Below are 19342 nucleotides of genomic sequence, written 5' to 3' on the forward strand. Positions count from 1 at the left end.
TGGCTCAGTGAGTAGGGTACCAGCCCCATACACCGAGAGTGGCAGATTCAAACCCAGCCCCAGCCAAACTGCAACAACAACAAAATAGCCAAGCGTTGTGGTGGGCACCCATCTAGGGGGGAGGCTGAGGCAAGAGAATCGCCTAAGCCCAAGAGCTGGAGGTTGCTATGAGCTGTGACGCCACAGCACTCTACCGAGAGCAACAACAAAAAATAATAATAATAAAATGAAAAATAAATAAATAAAAAAGTGTTTCAGGGGCTGTGTCTGCACATGTGTGCCTTGTATGCCTCTGCAGGCGTGTGTGCACATGTGCAGATGTATGTGTGCTGTGTATGGGGCTGCATGTGTCTTAGTCCTTTCCAGCACTTGTGCTTAAGCAAGTTCAGTGCAATGAAGAGGAAGAGCCGCCAGCCCCAAGGAGGCCGCTCCGGGCTGCCGAGTCCTGCTGAAATCCAAACTGCCTTCTCTAGGTTAGCTCCCTGGTGCCCAGCTGAGCAATGCATTTAAATTATTCAGCAAGCCTCTTGGATCCTGTCTGTTGAGCTGTGCTTCCTTTTGTTTTGCTTTTTGAAGAGGCATTTGTTGGCCTTCCAAGGCAATCAGAGGCACATCCTAGAATGTCTGATCTGCCTAGGATGGTCTGTATTCCAGACACCTGATGCACTACCACAAAGAAAAAGGGAAAGAAGGTGGGAAAGGCCAGCGGCTGCTGTCAGCTGCACAACCCGAGGGCCCCTCCCTCTCTGCCAACAGCCATAGACCATACTTCCTTTCTTAAGGAGCTCAGAGCTGCAGGTGGAAGTTTGGAGACCTTTGCCAATAGCCAGGTTCAAGAAACTCCAGGATGGGCAGCACCTGTGGCTCAGTGAGTAGGGCGCCGGCCCCATATGCCGAGGGTGGCATATGCCGAGAGTGGCAGGTTCAAACCCAGCCCCGGCCAAACTGCAACAACAAAAAAAAAAAAAAAATAGCCAGGCGTTGTGGCGGGCGCCTATAGTCTCAGCTGCTCTGGAGGCTGAGGCAAGAGAATCACGTAAGCCCAAGAGCTGGAGGTTGCGGTGAGCCGTGTGACGCCACGGCACTCTACCGAGGGCAGTAAAATGAGACTCTGTCTCTACAAAAAAAAAAAACTCAGGATGTTTAAGTAGGCACCATTGTTGAAGCGGGTACAGCCCTCTCACGTCCTCCAGGACCTTCCTGGCCCACTGTTGGTTTCTCCTCAGAATCCCAGATGGCTCTGTGAGTCCAGCTTCTCCAGATCTTGGTGGGAGGCAGCTCTTCAAGATGCCTGGGCTGCTGTCTCCTGCAAAGAGGGCTCTGAGTGACCTTTGCTTTCCCTTCTCCTCTTTTCAGAAGAACAGGAGCTGCCTGTGGACATGGAAACCATCAACCTGGACAGAGATGCAGAGGTAATGCCCCTTGCTCGGCCCAGCCTCGGGAGGTGGACCACCCTGGCCGTTAGGTTCTCTTGTGTGTAGGTGCCAGATTAGTAATGGCTTTCCCTGGAGAGGTCACCTAAGCCACCTCTAGTTGGGTTGGGCCCTTGTGTTCTTGTGATTTCTAATACAAGTTATTGAAACCCCATGTCTGTGTAATGGTTTGGCATTGTGTGGCAGACAGGTGTCTTTGACTCAAACTGTGTCCCTCCAGTGATTGCGTCATCCGCAGAGGCACCTGCAGGAGGACAGAGTTGTGTATTGCGTGACAGCAGCCACCAGGCCTCTCTGATGCTGGTGGGAGGGTGTGTATCTGTGGACCTGGCACATGTTGCACTCACGGGAGCCAGAGGTGACAAAAAGGTGTCTCACACCAATCATTTCAAGTGTCAATTTTACATAAATCTAAGACAAAAGAGCCCTTGGTGCTTGCCCTGCCACCACAGTGCGTGCTGAAGACCCCGCCTAGCGCTGCCCCCCCCCTCCCCCACCTGCCAGGCTGCCTCCAGTCTCTTCTGTTTAGGGAATGGGTCTCCAGGCACTTTGCTGTAGCTAAGCTAGGTTTCTTTGGTTTCAGGATGTTGATCTGAATCACTATCGCATTGGAAAAATCGAAGGCTTTGAGGTTCTGAAGAAAGTGAAGGTGAGAGGGCTGCTGGCCAGGCCTTGAGAGAACTTGTCCTGCTCCCTGAGGCATGAGTAAATCCAGAAGTGGGAAGCCAGCCCTGAGTGCAGGCTTGCCCTATCCTGTGAGGGCCCTGGGCTGCCTCTGGATCTCATCTAGCATCTGTGTTTATCCTACACGTGGTAGGAGTGAGCTTGAAAGGCCGGAGCTGGCCTCCCTGACCCCTCCCTGAGCCCCAGCTGCCCGTGGCCAGACCCTACTTCAGACTGAGCCTGCACTAAAGCACTCAGCAGATTTTTTTTTTTTTTTTACACAAAACGATGTTTTATTATTTTAAATACTCTTAAGACAGGGTCCAGGGTGGCCTCTGGGCTCAGGCAACCCCCAGCAACACCTGCCTTTGCAGAAGGCTTTATGAGGAGTATCAGGGCACAGAGCAAAGGAAACCCAGGCCAGAGCTGAGGGGAGCTTAGCAGGTTGGCTGGCTGGCTGTTTGGGGGAAGGATGGATGAGTGCATCCTTCTAAGTGGAAACAGGTTGCTCTGAAGATGGCACTCAGCAGATTTCATTGCCACGATGGACTTCAGTTACATTTGTTTTTCAGAATGGAGTGCACTAAGAGCCCTTTTGTTTTGCCAGGAGGTGGCACACACTCCCTCCCTCGTGGGTCTGCTGGGCGTGGGGCCTGCCTCCAGCCTCAGGTGGGCTGGCACACCTGCGTCTTGAAGGCCAGTGCCTTTCTAGAAAACAAAGCAAACCACATCTTTCTACCAGGAAGACCTGACCTGTGTCCTCTTGTAATACCTGACGCTTTCTTATGGCGTCACCCTTGCCAATTGTCCTTCTCCATCCCCCAGACTCTCTGCCTCCGTCAAAATTTAATTAAATGCATTGAGAATCTGGAGGAGCTACAGAGTCTTCGAGAGCTAGATCTTTATGACAACCAGATCAAGAAGATAGAGAACCTGGAGGCGCTGACGGAGCTGGAGTGAGTCCTGCCGGGGCAAGGGAAGTAATAAGTGAGGGCGTCCATTCTCCCCAGAGCTGGCCCCTGCCCAGATCTTGGCCGGGTGTGGGGGGAGGCCACCTTCCCCACAGGGTCCTGCCCTGTCTCTGGGTCCCAGGTCCCAGCCTGCCCATGTCCAGGGCTCCAGGAGGGCATGTCAGCTTCGTGCGGGTCACTGGCTGACTGAGCAGCCTTGACTTGCAAAGCAAACCTTTGAAGGGAGGCTGCAGTGGAGGCTTCTGGCCCATCTCTATTCAGGGATGATGGCACAATTAGGTAGAAAGGAAGGTAAATCCATAATACTCTCTTTTGCCTTTTGAGCTTTTTTTTAAATGAAGGAATAAGTGATATTTCTAATTTTAGGAGTCAAGTCCTAGGTATAACTTTACCTGGAGTTCAGCCTCTTTGTTGCTTGTTGATTTTTGTTTTGCTTTTAATTTAGTACTTTTCCACTCTCTTCTGTGTGCAGAGCTTGAAGTTAAGTCCTGCCATGGACACAGTTGTAAAGCAAACATGGTTTCTATCCCACACACAGCTCTGGGAGCCAGGCCGCCAGGGGCTGTAGCTACCATCTTCTCTCCCCAGGCCCTGGGCACATGGCCCTATGGTCCCCTGGGTGGTGATGCCACCTCTAACTTAGCTAAATTCTATGCATCCTAAGTTCATTTTTTTAAAAATGTTTTCTTTATTCCCAGGGTTCTAGATATTTCTTTTAATCTGTTGAGAAACATTGAAGGGATTGACAAGTTGACACGACTGAAAAAACTCTTCTTGGTCAACAATAAAATCAATAAAATTGAGAACGTAAGCAACTTGCATCAGCTGCAGATGCTGGAGCTGGGGTCCAACCGCATCCGGGTAGGTGCGGCCGCGCTGCCTGGCATCCTTAGGCTGCGTGTGGGTGAGGCAGGGATGCGTTTGGGTGTGTGGCTGGCTTTTATTTTCTGATGGTGCTATGAATTTTTTCATAAACATGGAAATTATTCTTTTAAGAAAAAAATGCTAGCTGGAAGTCAGCACCAATAAGAATACGGGCCCAAACAGAGTAGTCCGGCCTCTCCTCTGCACGTAGATGTCAGCTGCTCCCCGTCCGCATCATAACCCTGACTCAGTACCTTCCATTTGTGTCCTGCCCGAGGCCAAACAGCCAACCCAGAACATCTGCTTTCTGAAACGTGCTCGTGGCTGGGCTCTCCAGCATGCCCCTTAGAGATGAGTTTCCCAAGCACAGATAAGTGGTCACTTCAGTGCTCTTACGTCCTCACCAAGGGCTTTAGAAAGAGTCTTGCTGCTGAAACCCTCCGTACCCTGGGGTGCATCCTCCAGCCCGATTAGAGCTGTTCTCTAGGATGCATTTGACACTGAAGCCGTGGGGCAGAGTGGGGATAAGAGACGTGAAAAGTGATGCAGCACAGTGCTCCCAGATGCAAGAGTAGGCCCTTCACCAGCTGGCTTCCAGCTGGCATCACGGTCTCTGGCATCTGCTGGAGAAGAGCCTGGGAGGCCATCCCTAAAGGACTGGAGCTGGACCTGCCAGGCAGGGAGCAGGCCTGGTTCCCTGTGCAGGGATGCACGCTTTACCAGCCAGATGACCCCTTGAGCCCCACACAGGACTCTTAACAGGGGGCATAGCACAGAGCCCATGTTACCCTCAGGCTTATGTGGAGGCTCAGTCAAGCGTCCTTCCCCCCACTCCCTGTGTGCCTGCAAGAAGTGTTACAGGACACCTCAGTCTGTCTTGCTGGGCCTTGAGAGCTTGGGCAGGATACAGACCAAGGGAGGCTGGTTTTGGCAAGAGTCTCTTGACAGTTATTGTTGGAGATCTCGTGGCCACAAATAGCAAAGCAGCACATTTAAAACTCTAGAGCAGCCCAGATGTCAGCATTTATCAGGTATCTCACTATAGAACTTTCCAGGAGAACCGTGGCTCATCACAAATTAGTACAGCCTTTGAGGTGGCCCTTCCCCACACCCACAGCCAAGTCCTGCTGTGACGGGTGAGCTGAGATGCTGTGCTTGCTGGAGGCTCTACTTCGCTAGCACACGCTTAGTCTAGTTATTTTGTGTCTGCTGAAATACTTGAAGAATAACATATTCTAGACAAGAGGCAGCCTGGAGTCAGTAACAAGTTACTAAACAACCCACTCTACACAGGGCACCTGGGAAGACCAGGCAGGACAGTGTTGTCCCTGCCTATGCTGGGTCTGTGGCTGAAGAGAGGACATGTATTCACAGCAAGGAGAGGCAGAGAAGGTGTGGGAGCCATGCAGAAGGGGCAGGCACCATGGTGTGAGGGCACCTAGCCTTGAACCCTAAGTGGGCATTCCAGGATTTTAAAGACTCGGGGTCAGAACGTCCAGCATCTCAGTTCTGTGGAGATGGAGGTTCGTGGAGTGCATTATGGTGAATACTGTGTAGAGTGTCATAATGACTTCTCAACTCAGCAGTTCAGGACTGGGAGGGCATTAAGAAACCTGCCAGTGTTGGGCGGCACCTATGGCTCAAAGGGGTAGAGCGCCGGTCCCATATGCCGAAGGTGGCGGGTTCAAACCCAGCCCCGGCCAAAAAAAAAAAAAAGAAACCTGCCAGTGCCCAGGTTTCCACACTGTCCACACTGTCCCACAACCCCAGAGCTCTGGGAATGTGAGATTGGGAGTGCAAGAAACAGAGCCTTGGACTCTCCGGCATTTTTCTTGCTTTTCATATTGTTCTTTAAGATTTCCCTGGAGAGTTTCCAGAGCAGAAAAGTAACCTGCCTGACATTGCAGAGCTAACCCCAGGCAGCTTTGTCTCCGGGCTGGGCAATCACCCCACCCAGTTAGCTCGTTGTCTGCATATGGCTGCATAGCGCTAACCACTCCTTTGTCCTTTTCACAGGCAATTGAGAACATCGACACACTGACCAGCCTGGAGAGTTTGTTTCTGGGGAAAAACAAAATTACTAAACTTCAGAACTTGGATGCACTCACCAATCTGACAGTTCTCAGTATGCAGGTATTGGTCTTCCTGAACGCAAATGCCACAGACTTGTATGTACATGGGCACACACATGCATGCCCACGCACACACACACGCTGAACTAAAATTTCATTCCTTTTTGTCCCTTTTGGGAGTGGGGCAGAGTCTTGTTTTGTTTCCTGGATTACAGCACAGTGGCATCATCCCAGCTCCAACAACCTCAAGCCATCCTCTTGCCTTAGCCTCCTGAATAGTTGGGACTATAGGTGCCCACCACAAAGCCTGGCTGACTTTTTTTCATTTGTTTTAGAGATGAAATCTCACTCTGTTGTCCAGGCTGGTCTTGCACTCCTAGGCTAAAGCAATCCTCATGCCTCCACCTCTCAGAGTGCTGGGATCCAAGGCGAGCCACTGCACCTGCCAAAATTCCACTCTTCTTTTTTTTTTTTTTCTCAAAATAATTTTATTTTATTATTTTTTTTTATTATTAAATCATAGCTGTGTACATTGATATATTCGTGGGGCATCATTCACTAGCTTCACAGACCATTTACCAAGTTTCACATCAAAATTCTACTCTTCAAGGGTCATATTCCTTTTGCCACAAATAGTCGTAGATGTTCTTTTTTTTTTTTTTTTTTTTTTTACTTTTGAGGTATAGTCTTACCATGTCGCCCTCGGTAGAGTACGATGGCGTCACAGCTCACAGCAACCTCAAACTCCTGGGCATAAGCGATTCTCTTGCCTCAGCCTCCCAAGTAGCTGGGACTATAGGCGCCCGCCACAATGCTTGGCTATTTTGTTGTTGTTGTTGTCGTTATTGTTTAGCAGGCCCGGGCCGGGTTCAAACCCGCCAGCCCCAGTGCATGTGGCCAGCACCCTAACCACTGAGCTATAGGCACCAAGCCCATCCCAGATGGTTTTCAGCCAAAGAGTACTTGAGGTTAAGCTTGCCCAGTCTCATCTGCTCCTGGAAACTAAGCAGGGTTGGGCCTGGATGGGAGAAGATAGAGCTTGTTCTTAGTCCTCCCAAGTGTTCACATCAGTGATGGCAGCTGTTCCTTCCACATGTGTGAAGAATGTGAGCCCTGTCCCACTTCCATCCTGGGAAGTAGAGAGCACTGGCTATGCCACGCCCATATTTAGCATTTCTGTTAGAAGCAAATTAGTGGAATTAGATCCCTGAGGCCAGATATCCCAGTGCTCTGGGGACAGGGCCTGGCTGGGGTCCCCTGAGTGACCACCAGGGGCATGGAGACACTGTCACATCTGCTCAGGCAGATGACTTTAAAAAAGTCATTTGAGGGCAGCGCCTGTGGCTCAGTGAGTGGGGCGCCGGCCCCATATGCCAAGGGTGGCGGGTTCAAACCCAGCCCCAGCCAAACTGCAACAACAACAACAACAACAAAAAAAAGTCATTTGAGGCCAGGGCGGTGGCTCATTCCTATAATCCTAGCACTTGGGAAGCTAAGGCAGGTGGATTGCCTAAGCTCACGATTTCAAGACCAGCCTGAGCCAGAGCGAGACCTCATTTCGAAAAATAGCCAGGCATTGTGGCAGGCACCTGTAGTCCCAGCTATTCGGGAGGCTGAGGTAAGAAAATCGCTTAAAAAAAAAAAAATTAAAAAAAAAAAAAGAAAATCACTTAAGCCCAAGAGTCTGAGGTTGCTGTGAGCTGGGACACCATGGCACAAGGGTGACAAAGTGAGACTCTGTCTCAAAAAAAAGTCACTTGAGTTGTAATTTATACTGAAAGAAATGAGAATTAGTTTACTTTAAAATATTCAGTAATTGACTTTTTATTTTTATTTTTATTTTTTTTTAGAGACAGAGTCTCACTGTACCGCCCTCGGGTAGAGTGCCGTGGCGTCACACGGCTCACAGCAACCTCCAGCTCTTGGGCTTACGTGATTCTCTTGCCTCAGCCTCCCGAGCAGCTGGGACTACAGGTGCTTGCCACAATGCCCGGCTATTTTTTTGTTGCAGTTTGGCCGGGGCTGGGTTTGAACCCGCCACTCTTGGCATATGGGGCCAGCACCCTACTCACTGAGCCACAGGCACCACCCCAGTAATTGACATTTTAAAATTATTAAATTAATTCAGGTGAACTTTCCCCACATACATGTAAAAAGTGAGTTCTTTACCTTAGAAAGCTGCTGATTCCCTCCATGAGCTTCAGCCCAATACAGCAGACAGAATCACAAGCCTCCTTCTCTTTACATGAATCTTATTCTAGTACATTTTAAGAGAAATTCCCTCTTCTTAGAAACCTCCGTGATAAGAAGCCTTATTTTCTAGGAACTGTTTCATCACTCATCCTCTGCCTTATTCCTTCAGAGCAACCGGCTGACCAAGATCGAGGGTCTGCAGAACCTGGTGAACCTGAGGGAGCTGTACCTCAGCCACAATGGCATCGAGGTCATCGAGGGCCTGGAGAACAATGTAAGGCAACCTGGGCCATCTGGGCTGTGGGCAGCAGGCAGGGCAGGGCTGGCAGCGAGCCAGGCCGCACCCACTGGCCTTCCCACCTAAGAGGCAGCCTCCTTGGGCTGGGAAGTGCTGGCGGTGTGCCTGGCAGCCTCTGCCCTGAGCATGCCCTGAAGGGCTGGTGCTTTGTGCAGAATACTCATGTGGAATTTTGGCACACGTGTCCTCCAAGGCAGTGTGCACTGTGCGTCCACTGTGTGCTGTAGACATTTGGGAAGATTTGGGGGAAAGGGTCCTTTCCTTCTCTGCTCCAGGCCACTGAACATCCCACCCCTGTTCCCAGCTGCCTCAGCCACCACTTCCAGCCCAGAGGGCACCAGGCTATCTCGGCGCTCTGGCCCCTCTACCCCATGCCTGTGCTGGGCTCCTGCCCCCTCCTGGCTCAGAGACAGGACAGCCCCATGCCCTGAGCCACCTGCAGTCCAACCTGCTTTCCTTGGTGCAATATTCAAGACAAATAAAAAACTTATCTTGTTCAATTTTACTGGGTTTTTTTTTTCTGTTTTGTTTAATTGCCAGCAAATGTAACCAGTCTGGTCATTTTTTTGTGATTGTAAACAGAGTTTTAATCAGATTAAAGGCTGCTTCGGCCTCTCTGTCTTAACTCCAGGGCCTTAGTAATGTTACTTTGCAGGAAAAACCACATTTTTAAATTTCATTTCACGAATATCTACATAATATTTTGGAGCAATTAGGATTTGCCTATAGGAAGTTTGGCCAACTTCCTCTGACTTTGCAATCAAACTAAGTTTACAAAATTAGCACATAGACCTGTGTCCCTTTGTAGTGCAGTGATCTGTTAGACATCCTGAGAGGTGGGCCCGTGTCTGTGGCTGGAGCTGGGGAGGTGGGGCTGGGGCTGGCAGGTGCACACAGCAGGATGCCCACCAAGGAGCCCGTGCCCAGGGAGTCCCAGGCAGGTGGGCAGAAGGCGTAGCTCAGAGTCCCCAGTAGGGCTCCTGGCATGGCCTGGTTGAATACCAGGTTGTTCCTGGGCCTCTGATGTAAAACAGAAAACATGTTGTTGCATTGCAGGGTTGTTGTCACATCAAATGCGAGTCTTTCTAGAGATCAGGCAAATACTTTCTTTTATGTTGTATCTCTTAATTTATCTAATTTATTTTTGTGGTAGGAGATAAGGAAGGAAGTGCACCTTTTTCTCAGATGGCAAAGGCACTGACCCAGTGCATCAGACAGCCTCCTGCTGTCCCATGACACCTATCCTGCTTTGGAGTTGCTCTCCCCCAGCTCTGTGCTGGAGTGACTTCTGTGGCATCATGTTGTGGCCTCTGGGGTGCCTGCTCTCCCCCACCCTATCCCACTCCTTTTTTCTGTTTTTCTTTTAAGCAGTTCTAACCAGTTTGCTTTTAGATGCACACTCCCCAAGAAAAATGTGAAAGAGCATGGGGGTACCTAGCTGAACCCCGAGCTCAGAGGCGAGGGAGCACCCCAACAGCTGGAGCCCTCAGGTCTCTGCGGCCCAGGTGCTTAGGCTTTATGTGACCCACCTGCTGCTGTGTGTGTCAGGCTTTCATTTCACAGCCTCCGCACTTGCGCACACCTGCTGACCTCAAGCGTCCCAGAGTGCCGGACAGTCCTCGCCCCAGCTTCCATGCTCCATGTCTGCAGGCCACCTGCACTCCCCTCCTCCTCAGAGTTCTGAGGCCTCTTTTGCCCTGAGCCCTGAGCTCCTCCCCATCACACTGTGGTACCCAGTCTTCTGCTAGCACATAAGACTGGGCCCAAGATAATGAGGCTAAAGGGGCTGCCTATGCTGCATACCTATGCCTGGCCTTGCAGGAGAGAGCTCAGGGATCATGCGCCTGCTGGAGAGTGGTGGCTCTTGTGTGCGTACCAGGCCCTCAGGGAGATCTGAGGCTGCAGGCTTGGCACTTTTGAGTCAGCAGAGCTACAGGCTGGGAGCTTGTGTGTTTGTGGTGTTTAGATTTCTTAATTCTAAGATATTGTTTAGTTTTCCCTTAAAACCTGGGAGCATTTGGAATCAATACCAGGAATGCAGTATAAAATAGACGAGGGGGCTCAGCGCCTGTAGCTCAAGTGGCTAAGGTGCCAGCCACATACACCAGAGCTGGCAGATTCAAATCCAGCCGGGGCCTGCCAAACAACAATGACAACTACAACCAAAAAATAGCCAGGCGTTGTGGTGGGCACCTGTAGGCCCAGCTACTTGGGAGGCTGAGGCAAGAGAATCGCTTAAGTCCAGGGGTTGGAGGTTGTGTGAGCTGTGATGCCATGGCACTCTACCCAGGGCGACAGCTTGAGGCTCTGTCTCAAAAAAAAAAAAGAAAAGAAAATTAGACGAGGGCTTGGCGCCTGTAGCTCAGTGGTTACAGCACCAGCCACATGCACCAAGGCTGGCAGGTTCAAGCCTGGCCCAGGCCAGCTAAACAAAGACAACTGCAACAAGAAAATAGTTGGGCTTTGTGGCAGGCACCTGTAGTCCCAGCTACTTGGGAGGCTGAGGCAAGGAAATCACTCAAGTTTGAAGTTACTGTGAGCTCTGAGGCTATGGTACTCTACAGAGGGTGACATAGTGAGACCCTGTCTCAAAAAAAAAGAAAGAAAGACAGAAAATAGGTGAGAATTCTTAAAGGGGGTAGGGAGAAAGGGGTGCCGTTGGAGTGGACAGTCATGGGAACTCACACGTTGGCACACCCTGGGCACGTCCTAAGCCCAGAGCACCTGCTCACCTTTGTGCTCCCGTTAGCTGTGAGTTTCCGGGCAGCATGAGACTTATCCCCTCAGTGTCCCGGGTTTCCCTCTCTGCACCTGTGTCCTGGGGGCCTCCTCCCAGAAGGGAGCTCAGAGTTGGGCCTGAGGTACCACCTCTCGCCTCACTGTGTGCCTCAGCATTTTCTCATCCCTCTGAGTTCCTCTACCCTAAATGCAGAAAGATTTCCCATTTTGAGGACTACTTGTTATCATGTATTTCCTCACAATAAGCACAAAGTAAATGTTACTATAGTTATCACCCGTCTTCAGAGCCATCTCAGAGCCCCAGGTAACTAGGTTCCCCTCAGGACCATCAAACTCACTGGCGTCCTCGTGGGCAGGGGTCTGGAAGCTCAGCCAGAGTCTGGCACAGCCTCAGACTCCCTGATCACAAGCACCTGAGGCAGGAGTTATGCAGGTCCTGGCGGATGCTCTGGCCCACGGAAGCTGCAGGAAGTAGGCAGTCACATCACCATCCTTGCCCGCCTGTCCTGGGAAGGCAGAGACACTACACACATGGTCACCAATCATTGTCAAACTGAGGTAATCCAGGAAATATTTTATTTCCTTATTTTAGAACAAACTCACCATGTTGGACATTGCATCAAATAGAATCAAAAAGATTGAAAACGTCAGCCATCTAACAGAGCTCCAGGAATTCTGGGTAAGTCCAGCACACACTGGGGCTGGTGACACTGTGACTGAACTGTCCCACTGAGTAGAATGTGTGAGAGGACATGGGGGTCTCCAGTCCGGGCGATACTGAGGTTTGAGTGGGTGTCGCACAGTCGTTATCAGCCTTATCCGTGGCCTGCAAGCCCCGAGGTGTGCAGCGCTGACCTGACAGGGTCTGCTGGGAAAGAGCGCCAGGCAGAAGCTGTAGGGAACAGGTTTGAGAAACCAACTAATGCTGAACCGGTGTTTCGGAAGCTCTGAGTGCCCTGCCAGGGCGTGGAGTGCTAAGACCATGGGCAAGGGCCAGCTGGGCAGCACAGCTAGCAGGGAGGCAGGGTGGCAGTCAGCCTTTGGGGCTGGGTAGTGCTTGACCCTGTAACATGGACCAATCTTAGAGCAGCAAAGACGGTAACGATTGCTAGAATTTTTATGGCGCTTTATGGTGTCCAGACTGCTTTCCGTGTCTCGGCAACCCTGCAGATGAGGTGATGTGATCTGTTGTACAGCTAAGGGGCTGGGTTCCTGGAAAGAGAGCTGCAAACGAGGAAATCTCAGACTCAGTTTGATGCCCATATCACATTTGAGATGCACTTAGCATCTAGGAAGGAAACAGGAAACCCGTCCTGAGAGGGTTTTCATAGCCCAAATGTCATGTCTGCCGATCTTCTGTCTCCTCGTTGTGCCAGTCACTGAGAGGAGAGTGCTGAAACGTTCCCACCTTTCCTTCACTTTGTCACTCTCCTCAGTTTTGTTTTTTAAATTTTGAAGGTCTGCTAGGACGTGAATATACTGTTAGGTCTGTAATGTCCTCTTGTGAACTGACCCCTGTTATCTGAGAGACTCCTCTTTGCTGCTGCCCACTGGGCCCTTGCCCTGGAGTCAGCTTTGTGTGATACCAGCATGTCCACTCCATCTGTCCCATGATTACTGTTCTCTTAGACTCTTTGTCTATTTGTTTACTCTTCACCAAAGCCTGTATGATTGAAAGGTATTTTTTGTAGACACTCCACAGTTAGGTCTTTCCTTTTACCCAGGCTGATGTCTCTGCTTTCTGGTGGTGTGTTTAGGCTGCTGCGTGAGCAGCACGGATGAGGTGCTGGAGCTACGTCTGCATTTTTGAGTATTTTATTTGTCCTATCTAGTCATCGTCCTACTCTTTTTCTACCTTATTTCTGGAATGACTTCTTTTTCTTTTTTCCTTTTTTTTTTTTAGTATTCTATCTCTGTTATTGGCTTCTTTGCTATTCCTCTGTATTGCTGTTTTGTTGTTTGCTTTTAGTGATTGCTCCAGAATTACAAAATCTATTTTTAACTTATCACAATACGCCTTCAAACAATATTATAATGCATACAATGTAAGACTCTTAAAAAATATACTTCCGGGGCGGCGCCTGTGGCTCAGTCGGTAAGGCGCCAGCCCCATATACCGAGGGTGGCGGGTTCAAACCCGGCCCCAGCTGAACTGCAACCAAAAAATAGCCAGGCGTTGTGGCGGGCGCCTGTAGTCCCAGCTACTCGGGAGGCTGAGGCAAGAGAATCGCATAAGCCCAGGAGTTGGAGGTTGCTGTGAGCTGTGATGCCATGGCACTCTACTGAGGGTGAAAAAGTGAGACTCTGTCTCCACAAAAAAAAATATATATATATATAAAAATATATATATATATACTTCCGGGTGGCGCCTGTGGCTCAGTCAGTAGGGTGCCGGCCCCATATGCAGAGGGTGGCGGGTTCAAACCCAGTCCCGGCCAAACTGCAACAAAAAAATAGCCGGGCAAGGTGGCGGGCGCCTGTAGTCCCAGCTGCTCGGGAGGCTGAGGCAAGAGAATCGCATAAGCCCAAGAGTTAGAGGTTGCTGTGAGCCGTGTGACGCCACGGCACTCTACCCGAGGGTGGTACAGTGAGACTCTGTCTCTACAAAAAAATATATATATATACTTCCATTCTTCTTCCCAGTAGCTAATATTGTCATGCATTTTACTTTTAAATAGTCTTACAAACCCGGGGATACATTGGCATATAAATTTTTATTTATTTATTTATTTATTCAATTTATTTTTTTAAGAACAAGAGTTTCACTTTGTCGCCCTCGGTAGAGTGCTGTGGCATCACAGCTCACAGCAACCTCCAGCTCTTGGGCTTAGGCAATTCTCTTGCCTCAGCCCCCCAAGTAGCTGGGACCACAGGCGCCTGCCACAACGCCCGGCTATTTTTTGTTGTTGTTGTTGCTGGAATTTGGCTGGGGCCGGGTTTGGACCCGCCACCCTTGGTATACACCCTACACCCTAAGCCACAGGCACTGCTCTGTAAATTTTTATTTTAAAGAAATTTAAAAACAAGAAAACTTGCTTACTTGGCCTTTTTTGATGCTCTTCACTCTCCTGCAGAGTCCAGACGCCACTTGGCATCTCCCTTCCGCCTGAAGAATTTTAATTATTTTTTGTTATTGTATAGTCTGCTCCAAACCAATTCCTTTGGTTTTGTCTCAAAAATCTATTTTGCCTTCATTTTTGAAGGACAGCATATGAATATACAATTATAGTTTGACAGGTTTTTTGGGATTTTTTTTTTTTTTGAGACAAAGTCTTACTGTGTCACCCTCAATAGAGTGCTATGGCATCACAGCTCACAGTAACCTCAAACTCTTAGTCTCAAACTATTCTCTTGTCTCAGCCTCCCAAGTAGTTGTGACTACAGGTGCCTGCCACAATACCTGGTTATTTTTAGAGACGATGTCTCACTCTGACTCAGGCAGGTCTTAAACCTGTGAGCTCAGGCAGTCCACCCACCTTGGCCTCCCAGAGTGCTGGGATTACAGGTGTGAACCACTGCACCTGGCCTGACAGATTTTTTTTTTCTTTGTTAAGCACTTAACCTTGCTCCTTCATCTTCTGGCTTGTATTATTTCTGATAAGAAGTCAGCATTCTTACCATCTTTTAGCTGCTGTCTAAATGTTCTTTTTAATCATTGTTTTTTTTGTTTGTTTTGTTTTGTTTTGAGACAGAGTTTCACTTTGTCACCCTCAGTAGAGTGCTGTAGCATCACAGCTCACGGCAACCTCAAACTCTTGGGCTTAAGCGATTCTCTTGCCTCAGCCTCCCGAGTAGCTGGGATTACAGGTGCGCGCCACAACACTCAGCTATTTTGTTGTTGTTGTTGTTGCAGTTGTCATTGTTATAGCTGGCCAGGGCCAGGTTTGAATCCACCGCCCTCGGTGTATGTGGCCGGCGCACTACCACAGGTACTGCCTAAACATTGTTTTTTACAACTTGATTGGAATGTTCCGTGGTGTAACTTATTTTCTTTTATGTTCTGGGTCTCTCTGAGCTTTTTAAAGACCTCTGCATTTATAGTTTTCATCACATGTGGAAAACTGGAAATCATTTCCTCTGAAATTTTTCCTGGCCCTGGGCCCCAGCTTCTTTCTGATGCTCTGATGAAGCAGGTGTCAGCCCATCAGTATTGGCGTCCCTGAGGCTCCAGGCCCAGCGTCTGCCCAACACTACAGCCTGGATCTTGTGCTCAGGCTGTGATTTTTACTGCTGTGTCTACAAGGTCATGATCTCTTTGCTTGCAATATTCAAGCTCCTGTTAAACCCATATAGTAAATTTTTTTATTTCAGGTGTTATTTCTCAACTCTGAAAGGACATTTGGCTCGGGTGGCGCCTGTGGCTCAGGGTGGCACCTGTGGCTCAGTGAGTAGGGCGCCAGCCCCATATGCCGAGGGTGGCGGGTTCAAACCCAGCCCCGGCCAAACTGCAACCAAAAAATAGCCGGGTGTTGTGGCAGGCGCCTGTAGTCCCAGCTGCTCGGGAGGCTGAGGCAAGAGAATCACGTAAGCCCAAGAGCTAGAGGTTGCTGTGAGTCCTGTGACGTCATGGCACTCTACTGAGGGCGGTACAGTGAGACTCTGTCTCTACAAAAAAAAATAAATAAATAAATAAATGAAGTGAGAGGACATTTGGCTCTCTCTTTTTTTAATAGATTCTATTGCTCTTCTTATTATGTTCGTGTTTTCATTTAAATCTGTCTTTCTGATAATGCCTAATATTTTTTATTAGAATGCTGGGCATTATGATATTATCCTGTTTTCTAAACTTTATGACAAAGGGAAAAGTTCAGCACCAGCTACTCTGGCATAGCTCGAAGCTGAGTCCTATTTATTTATTTTATTTTATTTTTGTGTCTCTGCCAGCCACACACACACCTATAGGATAGAAGCCTAATAAAGACAGCAGGATTTGTCTGTTTTGCTTACTCTTATATCCTTTTATTGTGGTAAAACACATGTAACATTTACCATCATAGGGCGGCGCCTGTGGCTCAGTTGGTAAGGCGCCGGCCCCATATACCGAGGGTGGCGGGTTCAAACCCGGCCCCGGCCAAACTGCAACCAAAAAATAGCTGGGCGTTGTGGCGGGCGCCTGTAGTCCCAGCTACTCGGGAGGCTGAGGCAAGAGAATCGCTTAAGCCCAGGAGTTGGAGGTTGCTGTGAGCTGTGTGAGGCCATGGCACTCTACTGAGGGCCATAAAGTGAGACTCTGTCTCTACAAAAAAAAAAAAAAAAAAAAAAAACATTTACCATCATAACCTTTTTTAGTTGTGTGTCTCAGTGGTATTAAACACGTTCGTGATGCCGTGAGGCCATCACCACCATCCATACTCTTTGCATTTTATAAAACTGAAGCTCTAGCTCAGCGCCTATGGCTCAAGTGGCTAAGGCACCAACCATATACACCTGAGCTGGCGGGTTGGAATCCAGCCTGGGCCCACCAACCAACCATGACGGCTACAACCAAAAAGTAGCCAGGCATTGTGGCGGGCACCTGTAGTCCTAGCTACTTGGGAGGCTAAGGCAGGAGAATCGCTTAAGCCCAGGAGTTGGAGGTTGCTGTGAGCTGTGATGCCACAGCACTCTACCCAGGGCGACAGCTTGAGGCTCTGTCTCAAAAACAAAAAACAAACAAAAAAAAAACTGAAGCTCCTTGCCCATTAAACAGTAACTCCCAGGCTGTCAAAAAAAAAAAAAAACAGTAACTCCCCATTTCCCCCTTTCAGCCCTTGGCAGATACCTTTCTACTTTCTATTGTTACGAATTTGACTACACTAGCCGGGCATTGTGGCAGGCGCCTGTAGTCCCAGCTACTTGGGAGGCTGAGGCAGGAGAATCGCCTAAGTCCAGGAGTTGGAGGTTGCTGTGAGCTGTGTGATGCCATAAGCACTCTACCAAGGGCGATAAGGTGAGACTCTGTCTCTACAAAAAAAAAAAAAAAAAAGAAAGGAATGAATTTGACTACACTTAGTACCTTGTATAAGTGGAATCATACTATATTTGAGTTTCTGTGATATTTTACTTACCATAACAACCCTAGAGTTCATCCCTGTAATAGCATATGTCAGAGTTTCCTTCCTTTTTTTTTTTCCTTCCTTTTTAAGGCTGAAAAATATTCCATTATGTGTGTGGTTTTGTTCACATTCATCTCACCAGCACCTAGAATCGTGCCTGACACATACTTGGTTAAACAAATGGAAGGGACTTAGCAAAGGAAGGTTGTTGGGCTGGGTGGAGGTCGACGCCAGAGCGCACTGAAGCTCACCCAGGTGTCCGGTGAAGGGTAATATCCTTCCACCAAAACAGGGGCCATGTGGAAAGTGGAGATGGCACGAACAGGCAGTTCCCAGAAGGAGAAGCAGCAGGTACTTGTAAACACACAGACCATTCCCTATCTTGTTTTTTTCTTTCTTTCTCTTTTTTTAGGACTAGTTAAATGTTAAAGTGAGAAAGGTAGAGAGTAGAACAAGGGTTCTGTCTACCACTGGCTGTGAACAGTCACTTGAGAGAACTCGCTGCCTTCAGGCAGCCTAGTTCTTTACAACGTGCTAAGGCCGGGTATGGAGGCTCATGCCTGTAATCCCAGCACTTGGGAGGCTGAGGCAGGAGGATCTCTCGAGCCTAGGAGTTTGAGGTCACTGTGAGCAAGGATGACACCACAGCTCTCTACCCAGATGACACAGTGAGAATCTGTCTCAAAAAAATAAAAACATAATAAAAATAAGAAATATCAAATGTGCTGATGCCAGGGGACCATGTGTTGGCTACCGGGCAGGCCGAGAGGCAGCAGCACCGTCAGACTGTGAGTGGCTATGCGCAGTCCAACCCTTCTCTGGGCAGAGGTGTCCAGCCTTCTTTGTTTTCTGTCATACACTGAAAGAATAAGAGCTGTCTTAGAGGGCGGCGCCTGTGGCTCAGTGGGCAGGGCGCCAGGCCCATATACCGAGGGTGGCGGGTTCAAACCCGGCCCCGGCCAAACTGCAACCAAAAAATAGCCGGGCGTTGTGGCGGGCGCCTGTCGTCCCAGCTACTCGGGAGGCTGAGGCAAGAGAATCGCTTAAGCCCAGGAGTTGGAGGTTGCTGTGAGCTGTGTGATGTCATGGCACTCAACCCAGGGCCATAAAGTGAAACTCTGTCTCTACAAAAAAAAAAAAGAAAAAAAAGAGCTGTCTTAGACTACACAGTGAATTCACAAACACTAATGAAACCTGATGAGCAAAAAGAAGGTCTATGCATGCTTTCGGCAACATCCGACACCACAGTGTCCACACCACCACTGTCCTCAGATAATCTGCACTCAGCCCACAGGCCATAGGTTGGACACCCCTGGGGCATTCAGAGCCTTAAAAACACCCATATTTGGGTGGCGCCTGTGGCTCAAGGAGTAGGGTGCCCGCCCCATATACCAGGGGTGGTGGGTTCAAACCCAGCCCCAGCCAAAAAAAAACGCAAAAACTCGTATTTTCACATCTAAGATCTAATAAAATAATGAGAAATGCAGATAAGGTTTACAAAAATTATATATAAACATCAGGAGTTTTTACAATGAAAATCACTTTGTTGTACTCCCCGATGACACAGGAATTATATGAAAGAGTTAAAAAAAAAAAAGAAAGAGTTAGGATTGGGTTAGGGGTTAGGTTTAGGTTATTATACAAAAGAACAGAGCAGATTATAAAGAAGAAAGTAAAAAGCTCTTTTCAGTGTATACTCTGAGTTTGAGATGGAGGTATTATTATTTTATTTATTTATTTATTTTTTTAGAGACAGAGTCTCACTTTATGGCCCTGGTAGAGTGCCGTGGCATCACACAGCTCACAGCAACCTCCAGCTCCTGGGCTTAAGCGATTCTCTTGCCTCAACCTCCCGAGTAGCTGGGACTACAGGTGCCCGCCATAGCACCCGGCTATTTTTTTGTTGCAGTTTGGCCGGGGCTGGGTTTGAACCCGCCACCCTTGGCATATGGGGCCGGCGCCCTACTCACTGAGCCACAGGCACCGCCCTGGAGGTATTATTTTTATTTTTTTTTTTTGGTGGGTTTTTTTTTTTTTTTTGGCCGGGGCTGGGTTTGAAGGTTTGAACCCGCCA

At 48.9% G+C, this 19342-nt stretch overlaps 1 protein-coding gene across 2 annotated transcripts in view; it reads left to right on the plus strand.

Annotated features, from left to right (window-relative positions):
• PPP1R7 (protein phosphatase 1 regulatory subunit 7) overlaps positions 1-19342 on the plus strand; it is a 39335-nt gene that overhangs the window by 7134 nt on the left and 12859 nt on the right. For both annotated transcript variants that reach the window (XM_053597252.1, XM_053597253.1), the window contains 7 exons: positions 1357-1412; positions 2017-2082; positions 2922-3052; positions 3766-3928; positions 5948-6064; positions 8366-8470; positions 11826-11912. In XM_053597252.1, the coding sequence (XP_053453227.1) occupies positions 1357-1412; positions 2017-2082; positions 2922-3052; positions 3766-3928; positions 5948-6064; positions 8366-8470; positions 11826-11912 (725 nt within the window). The remainder of the gene's footprint in view (positions 1-1356; positions 1413-2016; positions 2083-2921; positions 3053-3765; positions 3929-5947; positions 6065-8365; positions 8471-11825; positions 11913-19342) is intronic.

This window comes from Nycticebus coucang, chromosome 7 (genome assembly GCF_027406575.1).
Source record: "Nycticebus coucang isolate mNycCou1 chromosome 7, mNycCou1.pri, whole genome shotgun sequence".
NCBI lineage: Eukaryota > Metazoa > Chordata > Mammalia > Primates > Lorisidae > Nycticebus > Nycticebus coucang.